Here is a 12,777-nt window from a genome sequence, read left to right as displayed (position 1 = left end):
TGTCACATGCATTTTTGGAATAAAAAAAGTTAGCTTATAATAAATACTCAACTTGCCCAATTTTGCTGTAAATGTTTCTAGTTTAAAGATCAATGAATAAAGAATAAAGAGTGAATAAGATCTTGTCCTTGAGGATAATTCCAAAAGCAGTACAAAAAATGTTGTGTACAAAACTAGAAATCATGAAATAAATATTTTAGTCTTATAATATGACTACATCATGGGGGTATAATTATACTTTAAAAAATATATTACATTGTCAGACTTCACACCTAACCAATTTTCAGAATTCTGAACAGGAATCCTTAGTAAATAAGGATCCTAAAATAGTATAGAAGTCCAAATATACAATAGTTTGGGAGAAAAGCAAGAATCCTATAGCTAATTGTGGGATAAAAGCATTAAAGGAGGAGGTTTGCAAAAAATGCAATAAACCAGGGAGCTACAATAGCTACCTTCCCATCCTAAACAAAAGCTTCTAAAAATATTTCCATTTTATTTAACGGGGGAATTAAAGGAGGTTATTCTGTTATTTGTAAATGCATTCACCCGAGTGATCAATACTTATCACAGGGCAATATAATTAATTAATTAAACAAAAATCCTAAAGGAATTTTCCTGTAAGGATTTCATATTCTTATATTGTAAAAGTCAGAGCACCTAAATTGAAAACAAAATATGAAAATGACACAAGAAGAAAATAATAAGAGTAGTGATAGTAGTGTATATGTGACAGTAGTTAGCAAATAGTGAGCATCATGTGCCAGGTACTGTTCTAAGTGCTTTGTATCTAATAATTACTTTAATCTTCACAATAACCTTATAAAGTATATACTGTTGTTAGTACTTTACAGATGAGGAAACTGAGGCACAATGAGGTTAATTAACTTGCCCATGGTCACACAACTATTAAATACCAACATCAGAATCTGAATCTTGGCAAACTGCACCAATATTGATGAGTAATGGTGTTTTCACCATTTCAATTATTATTACTGAGCAGCATTTGGTACAACTGGGTAATTTCCACACTGTCAAAATTTTAAGATTCGTGAGGATACGAGTTGTGAAGATGAGAATTTGCCTTAGAGATAGTGGTACTAGTGTTATTAAAAATAAGGTAGGTTTTCAGCTCCTAACTACATTTAGCTTTGAATAAAATGCATGTTTTTATATACTAAACATGCTCACACTAAAAATGATATGAGTCTTATCTTTAAAACAAACAATTTTTTAATCTCTAATTTTTATAACTCTACACTGGAAAAGTAAAGATACCAACTATAAAAGGCAACCGAGTCAATAAATCTGAAGCAAAATACGATGATACAATTATATTAAACTACAAAACCTCTATGCATTATATATTTTTAAAACAGTGGACAACAGAAACAGTAGGTATTCTTAAATACTAAGGATTATCAACAAGCAAAATAATTTGACAGAGTGGTCACAAAATCTGAAATACATGTTTTGGATTTTTGTCTGCTTACTTACTTATTCTGGGGTATGCTATAAACACAGGTTTATTCAGTAATAACTGGCATAAATCACTGGAGGCAACATATCATAGATGTGCAGGGATTTCTGAAAATGCTGCACTAATTCACACTGCTCTTTGCTGTTTGACACAGTGCACTGAACCATGCACTGCTGATGAGGAACAAACAATGCACTGAATATATCATGTAACACCCATGACCTACCATTATCGTAATGTAATGCTAAAAATTATGCATATTTGCCAACATTTCCAAACCTTATGGCCATTCTGTATCTAATATTTACTACATCTTTCCCTATACAGACAGAGCAGATTGTTTTAAAAAATGTATTATAATGAGTAAATTACAGAAATAAAAGCATACCTTAAGTTTAATACAAGAATACAAGAATTTCAGAATAAAAGTAGTATTTGTTTAATAAGGGAATTAAAAGAACTTTCTAGCTATAATCTTGTGTTCTTTAAAACTTAGTTTTTAAAAGAAACTTTGTTAGGTAATCAAAAATGAAATTTCATGTTAATTTCTTAATTTGAGAGTTCCATCACTCTACAGACACTAAAATTTCAAACTCCAAACTACTATGATGCTTAAGGCTAGAATTTAATTTCCTGGTGGATTTTCTTTCCTACCTCAAACCAAGCAGAAACAGAGAAGTGTCCCTATCTTCTGTCTTCTACCAAGCGGGAGCATTTTTTTTGCTTCTGAGGGCTTGTGTTCTGCATAGAAGTTTTAGAGAAAACCTCACTTCATGGACCCAACGTTTTTACAAGCTGCATAAAGTGAACTGGAGAGTTTTTTCCTTCTGTGCAGAACTCTTTAAATAACATGAGACTCCTTATTAAAGGTTAGACAGGCTTCAGACCTTTTTTTTTTTAATAAACTTTATTTTAGAATAATTTGATTTGCTGAAGACTTGAAAAGACAATTCAGAATTCTCTTATATCCCTTATCCAGTTTTTCTTAACGTTAACACCTTCATTACCCTCATACATATGTCAAAAAAAGAAATCAACATTTGTACACTGCTATTAACTAAATGCCAGGCTTTATTTGAACTTCGCCAGCTATTCCACTAATATCCTTTGTTTGTTCCAGAATCCAATCTAGGATCCACCGCATTTAGTCATCATGTCTCCTTAGTCTCTTTTTTGTTTCCCAGACTGTTTTGTTTCCCACTGTTTTTCATGACCTTGACACTTTGGAAGAGACTGGTTAGTTATTTTGTAGAATGCCCCACAATGTGGGTTTGTCTGATGTTTTTCTCATGATTATACTGAAGTTGTAGGTTTGGTGGACAGTACCCATCTCATCACATCATATCAGGGGTTACATGGTATCGATGATTTACATCACTAGTGAGGTTATCCTTGATCATCTGGCTAAAGTAGTGTTTGCCAGGTTTCTCCACTCCAAAGTTATTTTCCCTTTCGACATTCTATTTGGAAGCAAGTCCAATCAGTCCAGCCCACAAAAGGGGCAGGGGTAGTTAAATTCTACTTCCTGAAGAGGAAACTATCTACACATATTATTTGGAATTCTTCTGTATAAACACCTGTTTCCCCCAATTCATTTTATGCAGCTTATAAAAACCCCAGGATAGTTCAATAAATAAATCACTTATTCAATCATTTATACCAGTATGACTCATGAATATTCATTTTATACTTTAGGTTATAATCCAATTGTTTCAGTTTTGGCCCTTGGGAGCTCTTTCAGTTGGCTCCTGTGTTCCTTTCATGTGACCTCATTCTTTTTTTTTTTTAATTCTGATAAAACATACATAAAATTTACAGAAATATGGAATGCTTTGCCAATCTGCATGTCGTCCTCATACAAGGACCATGAAAATCTCTGTATCGTTCCAATTTTAGTATATGTGCTGCTGAAGCAAGTACCCCTTTGTTTTTTGAATGCCTGTTTGGATTCTGATACTACAAGATACTCTATGATCATTTTGTGTTTTCCCTAACCCATCCCTAGAATCAGCCGTTTCTCCATGTTCCTTTTATTAGAGTGGTATTAGAAACCAGGATCTGAGTGCTGCTTTTTTTTTTTAAGTTGGTTTTGAAACTCATTTTATAAATCGTTCCATTGCTCGAACTGATCTCAAAAGATGTAAATTCCTATAAAATAAATTAAATGTGTTCATTTTTCATGAAAATGCATTATCCAAATTCATGTTTAAACTGTAATCTAATTTTTGAAGAGATGTATTAAAATCTCCCGAAGTTGTACTCTAACCAAGAACGCCTTGCATTTTAGATATTTTAGGGGAGCTTTACACAGCTCGTTGTTACTTACACTCTCACGAGTGTCTCCATTATAAAATGTGCTCCGTTATACTATTTAGTGCTTCTAATCCTTAATTCTATTTCATTTGTTGCTAAAATTCTACTCATGCTTTCCTTTTGTTCGCATTTCTTTTGAGTCTAAGACTCAAGAGACCCCTTTACTTACAAATTGTTATTTTATAAGTATCTGATTCTGGTAAACAACATGATATAGCTGGGTTTAATTCAACCAGTTTTCTCTTATTAAATATATTCGACCTGCTCACAATCATTATTGCATCTGATAAACTTCATGTTTTCCTTTCATCTTACTGTATTAGCTGTTTCTTATATTTGTTTATTGTCACTCTTTTCCCCTATTTTTACTGATTTGCACAATTACCTTTCATTTTTTTCCTCCCCTGGTTAATTTAACAAATAGTTACCTTCCCTCTCTCAACCCTTATTCCAACTGCATATTTTGTTCATCAACATGTTCTCAAGATTCCAACTATTTCCTCAAACAAGATATTCTACTGCATCATCTCTAAGGGGATAAGATCTTTAAAATCCTTTTACTTCCCCATCCTACCCCATTCAGTCCCCCTTCCAAAAAAAAAAAAGGCCTTAAGATACCTTTTACTTCTGCCCTTCTACCTCTCCAATTCCTAGATTTTGCTGAGATAGTTTTGAATAGTCAAAGATTATTACTGATTTTCTTTTGTAGCATATCTCTATTTGGTAAGTAAATCACGCTTAGCCTTAACTGAATGCCACTGACTTAAGTTTTTAATTGTGCCAAATTATAAATCATATACAAAAGATTATTTTTTTAAATCTCAAAGATTTATCAGGTAATAATAACACTTCCTTACCTAAAATGACCTGAAAGCTTCTAGTGAGTGCACCACATAAAACCCAAACTCTTCAGATCATCTTACAGAAAGCCTTTTATGATCTAGGGGCCCTAGCTGACCTTAACCAAACCCACCCCGCAGTCCTTTCTGTTCTTTGAACATGCCAAACTCACTCCAGCATTAATATCTTAGCACCACCTCTTCCCTATGTGGAAAAGCCATCTCTATGATCACTGTATGGCTGACTGCTGCTCATTCAGTCCTTGCTTAAATGTTAGCTTCATAGTTGAGTGTCTCTTTGAACATCTAAAGAAACCATACTGTCACTCTATACCACATCATCCAATTATACTTTTTTACACAGAACTTATTTTTTGGTGTTTTACTTGTTCATTATCAGTTTTTGCCCATCAAAATGTAAACTACACGAGAGCAGAGATCTTGTTTGTTTTGTTCATCACTGTATCCTTATACCTATAACACAGCAGGCACTTGATAAATATTTGGAAGTAATAAATGTGTATAACTAAGAGGCAGTACGTAAGTAGAAGTGTATTTATCAGGTCAAATAATTGTACAATCATGCTGAACAAGGGTGGTAATGTCAAAACTGAACCACTGGCCACCATGCAGAGCCACCATAAAGTAATTCAAAATATTAGCCTATGTGCAAATACCATAATTCAGGCACTGTAAACTAAACATTTATTGATTAGACAGGGTAGCTGGAAATTGAATATACTTGGAATCTCTAGTCTGTTTACTGCTCTACTTTCTAGGCTTTTTTCCAATGTTTCCATATCCAATCACTGTTTTCTTCACAGTATGCTTTATTATGTGGTAAGACATGTCATTCTTCTCTTCCCCCACTTATTCTTCTTTTTATAAAGTAAGTCTCATCTCTTACTCTTCTCAAATATTTACTCTCCTAAATAAACTTTAGACTCAATTGGCCAAATTTCCTAAAATAACAAAGTCAGCAAGATTTCTGACTAAAATTGCATTAAGTTTATTTTAAGGAGCACTGATATCAAATAACCAACCAGGAACCTAATATATGCCTCAGATCAGGTTCTTTAGATATATTTATAAAGGATCTACACATCATTAATTTTATTACTGAATATTTAATTTTAGTTGCTACTGTGAAGGAAATTTTGGTCTTTCCAATATATACCACAATTGATCAGAGTGAATAAAAAATTATTAACATTATTAGTCTTGTACTCTATCATCTTGCTATACTCTTATTATATCTAAGGTTTCAGATGACTCTCATAATTCTAAGGAAGGCAGTACCATCTGAATATAATTTTATTTTCAGGTACCTTGAGACACCAATTTATAATGCTAATATAAATTGGTACCACCTGTCTGCAAAACAATTTCGCAATACCTATCAAGAGCATTAAAAACATCTGTAACCTAGCCCAAAGAATCCTTTCCCAGAGATTTATCTTAGGAGATGCACTTAGAGATTTACATGCAAAGTTGTTCATCAATGTGTCATATACCAGGGGTCCCCAAGCCCCGGGCCTCGGCTGGTCCGCGGCCTGTTAGGAACCGGGCCGCACAGCAGGAGGGGAGCGGTGGGTGAGAGAGCGAGGCTTCGTCTGCCGCTGCCCATCGTGCTCGCATTACTGCCTGAACCATCCGCTGCCCCCGCTTCCATGGAAAAATTGTCTTCCATGAAACCGGTCCCTGGTACCAAAAAGGTTGGGGACCGCTGTCATATACAACAGTGAAAAACAACAAGAAATGGACTAATGGGTAAATAAATTATGTATATCTGCCGGACAAGCTATTACGTAATCATTACAAATCATTTTTAGAAGCCAACTTAACAGGGAAAAAGGCTAGGACATACTGTTAGGTGAAAACTCAAAATATGCAGCTGTACTTTTATTATGACTGCATGTATTAGGTATATTTAAAAGTACACAGGAAAAAGAAAATTGGAAAGAAATGCATGAAGATACTAATGATGTAATTTTCGATGAGCTTTTTAAAAATTATAAAATCTTTCATTGTAATACTTGTCTTTTCAATACCCCCTTTTAAGTTAAATTTCTAGTGTTTCATATATGTCTTTTATTGTATTCTTTTCCCTTTGTATCTTTTTGTTTCAAAATTCTCTACGATACGCACATATTTATAATAAAAATATTAAAAAAAATTTTAATTTGAAAATTACTATGTGCTTCAGTTTCATAATAGTTCAACTGTCTTTATCTAAGGAGAAAAAAAAAAGTTCTAATACCAGATTAAATATTCTAGGTTGCTGGTGCTACCACGTACACTATATTCACAAGCCAACTGTCCAAGAATCAGAAAAGAATTCAAGTCATTCAAGTTGTCAAAGTCACCCACAACAAAGAAAAATGGCAGCAAATTTTTTAAGTTTGCAAGCTCTGGACCTTAATATCGTTGTTTAATTTTTATTCCAGCTTGGTTTTAAACCTAAAATATACCTCATTGTGCCCAGTATACAGTACAAAGGGAAAAAACCTGGAAAAGATTAACCTTCCACAACTACCTAACTTTTGTTTATTAGATAAACCATCCTCTTTTAAAGAAATCATTTAGTTCAGAGATTTACAGTCCTTCATGTGTTAAGGGATAAAGATAAAAGATTTTCTATTACTTTTCAAAGGTCAGAAAAAAAGATGTGGCTTTGTTCATAAGGGAGGAAAAATGGCTTACGTAAAAAAAATTTACAAAGTAAAATCTACTGACACAAAAGTTCTTCTCAGTTTATCTCTCACAAAGATAAAATAATTTTAGGTGAGATTCCAAAGGATTAATGGGCTAAATTGAACCTAACAGTAACTAAGCTGCTGAATAAAGCACTCCAGTGTATTCATCATAACATATTTTATAAATAGATGCTGCTTCACGCCTAGCCCCTGGTGGTAATGTTGGTACAAAAAGACAAAGAATTTCAGCACCTTTTATTACAGAAATTTCAAACTTTACAGTGTATATGTCAGTTTCAAATAATTATCTCATAACAGAACAAATCTCTGTTCTTCACAAATCTCCTTTAAAACTGGACAAATATCATTATTCCCATTTTAGAGTAAGTTATGTGCCTACTGGTAATGCTGGTTACTTAATTCTACATCTCTGACTTCTATTCCAGTATTATTCCAACAGGAATATAAGCTCCAAGAGAGTAGGGATTTTTGTCTGCTCCTAGAAGAGTGCCTGGCACATAGAGTCATTGAAATATTTGCTGAATGTATCAATGAATAAATTTCCACAACAGAAATATGCATAAGAAGCCAAAACAGTAGAAAAAAATCAGTATAAACCCACCAAGGCTATTATAAGAGAATATTCTAAGATCTTTATACTATTCTGATAAATATAACAGTACCTATATTTTATCTACTATAACATAAAGGAAAGAATTTGTTTATTTCTATAAAACAACAGTCTGGTTCATGTGTGACTGTATAGTTACTTAAAAACATCTTATTAATGATCTTCTCCCCAAAATATAGTCACTTATGAATTAAAAATTCGAAAGATATAAAATGACTCATCTATGTCTGACAAGAAATAATAATTTACTCAGAGAGAAAAACAGACACAATAGAAAAATAATTTTTCTTTCCCAGGAGGAAGGTAGTAAAATACTTGCACAACGTATTCATTTAAACCATGTAAGAACTGTGAAGTATTTCAGAATTATAAAATATGCCTAAATCTTTTGCTGACAGGATCGTCTTTAGTTCAGAAACCTGGTGTTCATGAAGTAAGATGGAATATATAGCATTCTATAAAATATTGCAAGTTGTCCTCTTTGCCTCCTCTATACCTTTAAACAAAATTATAGAGTCAAAGTTATGTAATTAAATAAAATTATAGAATGTCCCTTCTTTTGACCATCACCAATGATATTAAAGTATTGGTTTAAAACAAGGGCTGTTTACCTGTTTTGGGAGGGGAGAATTCATAAAAGGTTCTTGAAACTCATGGAAGCAAGAAAAAAAGATACACACATGCACAAAAATTTCCACATACATACACTGAGGAGAGGAGCTATTATTACGGGCATTTGATTTAGAAAACTACAATCATTTCACTATTCTAAGAAATGTGTGTTCTTAAAAACTTGTTTCCATGTTATTTACATTATTCAACATTTCTGCTAAAGGATGATGTGTTTGCCAGTGTTATTACAAAGGGAACAAAGAGTGATCATAAAATTCTGTCACAAATTTTTGATGTTTAGAGTTTTAACTCCAAGCTTAAGGTATTCTACTTCTATTTTTCCCCTCACTCTACTAAAGTATAAACCAAAAATATTACCACTGAAATACAAGAAATATTTAAATTAAGTAACTGAAAACAATTTTACTACTAAGATCCTGAAATATTCTATTTTTAAAACAAAAGTAGTTACATATCAGTGTAAATATATAATAATCATTCATGGAAAATATATATATATATTGAGAATTATGGTGAAATATTACCCACATAAGTCAAATATCATGTTGTGCTATTAGTTTCCTTTTTATTAAAATAATTAATAAACTTAATGATGAACTCTAATTCAATGGACATTTTTCAAAGCATATAAATAATCTGGTATTTTACTGCTGTATCCATGCTCTAATTTCATCAATATTGAGCTTACCTTTCCTTTTGGTCCAGACTGCTTAAAACATGAAAAAGAAAAAAAATGTAAGAGGCAAGACCTCATTTTTGATATATCATTGTAGTTTTAGTAACTGCAGTCAATAAGGCAAAACTCTGTGATTAATTTGTTTTAAACACATTATATATATGTTATATACTAGTGTTTTGAATCTTGTCAGATATGTAAATTGGCTTTCAATTTTTGTCAGTACAGAAAATAATTTATATCTAAACATATTTAAAGAATAAAAAAGTATGTACAAAGATTGAGAAATTCTTGAAAGAGTTTTATTTAACCATCCAACACTTGAGGATATACGTTATTTTAGAGTGGTTAAAGAAATTGTCTTCAAGGAACAATATAACTTCCTAAAAGTTATAAAATTTTTAGAGGTCCCAATCTCACTATCAGGTGTGATTAAAGTCATCCCTCGGTTATCTGCACAGGATTGGTTCTAGGACCCAAGGCAGATAACAAAATAGTGGGTGCTCAAGTCCCTTATATAAAAGGGTATAGTATTTGCATATAACCTAACCTAAGCACATCCTCCCATATACTGCAAATCATCTCTAGACTACTTATAATACCTAATACAATGTAAATGCTATGTAAACAGTTGTTGAGTACCAGAAAATTCAAGTTTTGCTTTGTGGAACTTTCTGGAATTTTTCCCTTGGATTTTTTTTCTTTTTTATCTGTGCTTGGTTGAATCCACAGATGTGGAACCCCCAGATACAGAAGTCCAACTGTATTTGCTTCTGAGAAGAAAAAAAAATTTTTTTAAGGCTGAAACTTTTGCACAAAAGCCTTAGATTAAATACAAATACAGTACACGGTTTGGGACACAAGAAAAGTCCTGGGACTTAAAATCATGGCCTCTAACCAAAAGTCCAATGTATAAAATGTACACCCTTCTCCACAATTCATGGAAAATCTAAAAAGCTATCAATATCAAGTACTCAAGGGTAAAATTATAAAACCCTCAATTTAGAATAAGATTCACATCCTAGAATTATTCCTATTACAAAAGAAACTAAATATTCAGAACTGTAAGCAAAACATAGTTCACAAAAATCCCTGAGTCCCCATATTAACTCTTATATTCCCATCATGTGAAGCACACAGTAAAATATCAATTTAATCCTAGCAAATTAAGAAAAAATAATAAGGGTAAGTTGGTTTTACATAAACAACATTGAAAAGAAACACATTTTTAAAAAAAGTTTTAATACTAAGGAAAAGAATTATTATAAACTTACACAAATACCACATTTGAACTTTTACCTCTGCTATTTAGAAAATGGGATAATCTGTATAAAATAAATTTATGTTGGACAAATGACAGAAAAATGAAGGAAAATTATCAGGCCCCTATTAAAGTGAAACAAAATACAAACATAAAAGTTTAAATATAGTCTGTCTACTCTTATATACTTATTTCTTATGGTGTAATATTTCCAGGAAAAGTAAAATAAAAACGAAAAGTTAGACGTTAATACCTAATCTAGCCATTTCCAACCCTACACTGTTGTGCTCAAGAAGTGAGAAGAGTTTAGTACTCTCTTGCTTTTATTCTTTAAACTCACCTGTTGAGAGTAAAAGAGGTAGAAGACAGAGTAAAAGTAGAAGAAACAGGTTTGGTTCTTTCCAATAAACCAAGGGAGTTAGGAAGAAAACAAAACCAAAAAATATATACACCATCCTCATTTCTCTTATCCTTGAGAAAAATGCACTTACTGTATCTAATTTATACATTATGGTAATTCTCCAAAACTCCTCAATATATGTTTATTACCAAAGCCCTGCCCTAGAAGAGTTTATATATATTAAAAAAAAAAAAAAAGAAGAAGAAGAAAGAAAAAAGCTTTTAAAAAATGAGATGGGAAGCCATTATCAGTAACATAGGGCTTTGTAAAAATGTCGACGTACATTCTTTTTGGACTATTTCTGCTCTTAAAATTTAAAAAAAGGAAAGAAAAAAGACAGACTGATTGATTCTGGTATCCATGACCTGATTTTGGACTTCAAAAATTCTTTCAAAGTGGTGCTTTTCATTAATAATTAAATCTTGCTTATTCCAGGAGCCCATTTTCCCATTTATGGATTATATATGCTTTTGTAGACATTCATTTCCCCCTATGGTCCTTTTTAAGGCTTTCTACCTATCCTTAATAAAAAACAAAACAAAACAGTGAAAATGTAAATAAAACATAAACCAGTAAATGTGCTCTTTTTCCAGTGTGGTTAAAGTTAGGAGTGGAGATAGTATAGTTTATAAAGATTTTTAATTTTCTGCATTTCATTTCTTCCATACTAATACTATCCTCCTCCATCACTGCTAGTATATAAACAATCTATCTTTTAAATATGAATTAAATTAACATTTGGAATAGCAGTAAGAAAACTGACTGCAATCATAATATTCTCCAAATAGCAGCTAATCTGATCTGATACTTTAACAATCTTCATTCATTTCTTTTAGACTAAAAACGTGTGCTATACCTGTTCCCATATCTTACAAATTATTCAAAATGCAGGTCTGATTTACTTAAAAGACAAGTTATACCACTCACCCCAGGAGTAATGAATTATGTGTGTGAATTACCAACTGATGGCATTTCCTTTAATAATTTCAAATTAAGAGTTGAGAAAATAAGAAAAGTTAGGAGAAACTGTAAAAGCCAGTGTGCTCATCCTCATCTGAGGCCTGACAATTGTGCCAACACTACACTAATTAAAACCAAAAGTTTGGTAGCAATCGTTTCAGGTGAAGGCTTTTTTTCATGCCTTTGAAGATGTGGTTCCTAATGCATGGAGTGTTCTCTTTTAGCTAAAACACTCAAAAGCTTCTTTAATACTGCTCCCTTCTCTGTAAACAGTACTACACATACTTTGTATATCTCTACACTGCACTCACCAGGTAATCATCTGTTTACTTGTCTTTCTGTCCTTTACCCTAACCACACTTGAGCTTCAAGGCAAATACTGTCATATTCATCTTTGACTACTTTGTACCTATACCTGGTATGTAGCATAAAATCACTCAATATTTTTGAAGGAAGAAAACTGGAAAAACTCTCCATGACTGGTATTTGAACTTCAAAATCTTTTTAACAACAGTCACACTGCAGTAGGACTAAGAAATGTTTATTTTATGAGACAAACATAAGTAGAATCTGTTTTCCTTAATGGATTGTTTCTTTAAATACAAATTAAATTAGGTGTGTGTGTGTGTGTGTGTGTGTGTGTGTGTGTGTGTAAGAAACAGTATTTTACTAGTAAATACCACTTCCTATTAACAGAATCTAATCTTTTATACAGATGAGCAATGATACACATGGCAAGGTATAAGATGTGCCAGGACCTAGAATAAAACAAAACACATACCAATTCCCAAACTGGAATCAATTTTTTAACATTACCAATGAAGAAAGGAGGGATGGGGAGAATAAGGCATAGTGTAAATAATTCTAAACTGGTAGATAACTTCTAAA

At 32.3% G+C, this 12,777-nt stretch overlaps 1 protein-coding gene across 7 annotated transcripts in view; it reads right to left on the bottom strand.

Annotated features, from left to right (window-relative positions):
• SENP6 (SUMO specific peptidase 6) overlaps positions 1–12,777 on the bottom strand; it is a 102,617-nt gene that overhangs the window by 58,217 nt on the left and 31,623 nt on the right. For 5 of the 7 annotated variants that reach the window (XM_079939922.1, XM_079939919.1, XM_079939918.1 and 2 more), the window contains one exon: positions 9,281–9,301. The exons of 1 other annotated variant lie outside the window; for it this stretch is intronic. In XM_079939922.1, the coding sequence (XP_079796048.1) occupies positions 9,281–9,301 (21 nt within the window). The remainder of the gene's footprint in view (positions 1–9,280; positions 9,302–12,777) is intronic. One more of the 7 variants, XM_079939920.1, reaches the window with a different exon arrangement.

The sequence above is a fragment of the Stenella coeruleoalba genome (genome assembly GCF_951394435.1).
Source record: "Stenella coeruleoalba genome assembly, chromosome: 12".
Classification (NCBI taxonomy): domain Eukaryota; kingdom Metazoa; phylum Chordata; class Mammalia; order Artiodactyla; family Delphinidae; genus Stenella; species Stenella coeruleoalba.
This window is presented reverse-complemented; position numbering and strand designations above follow the sequence as displayed.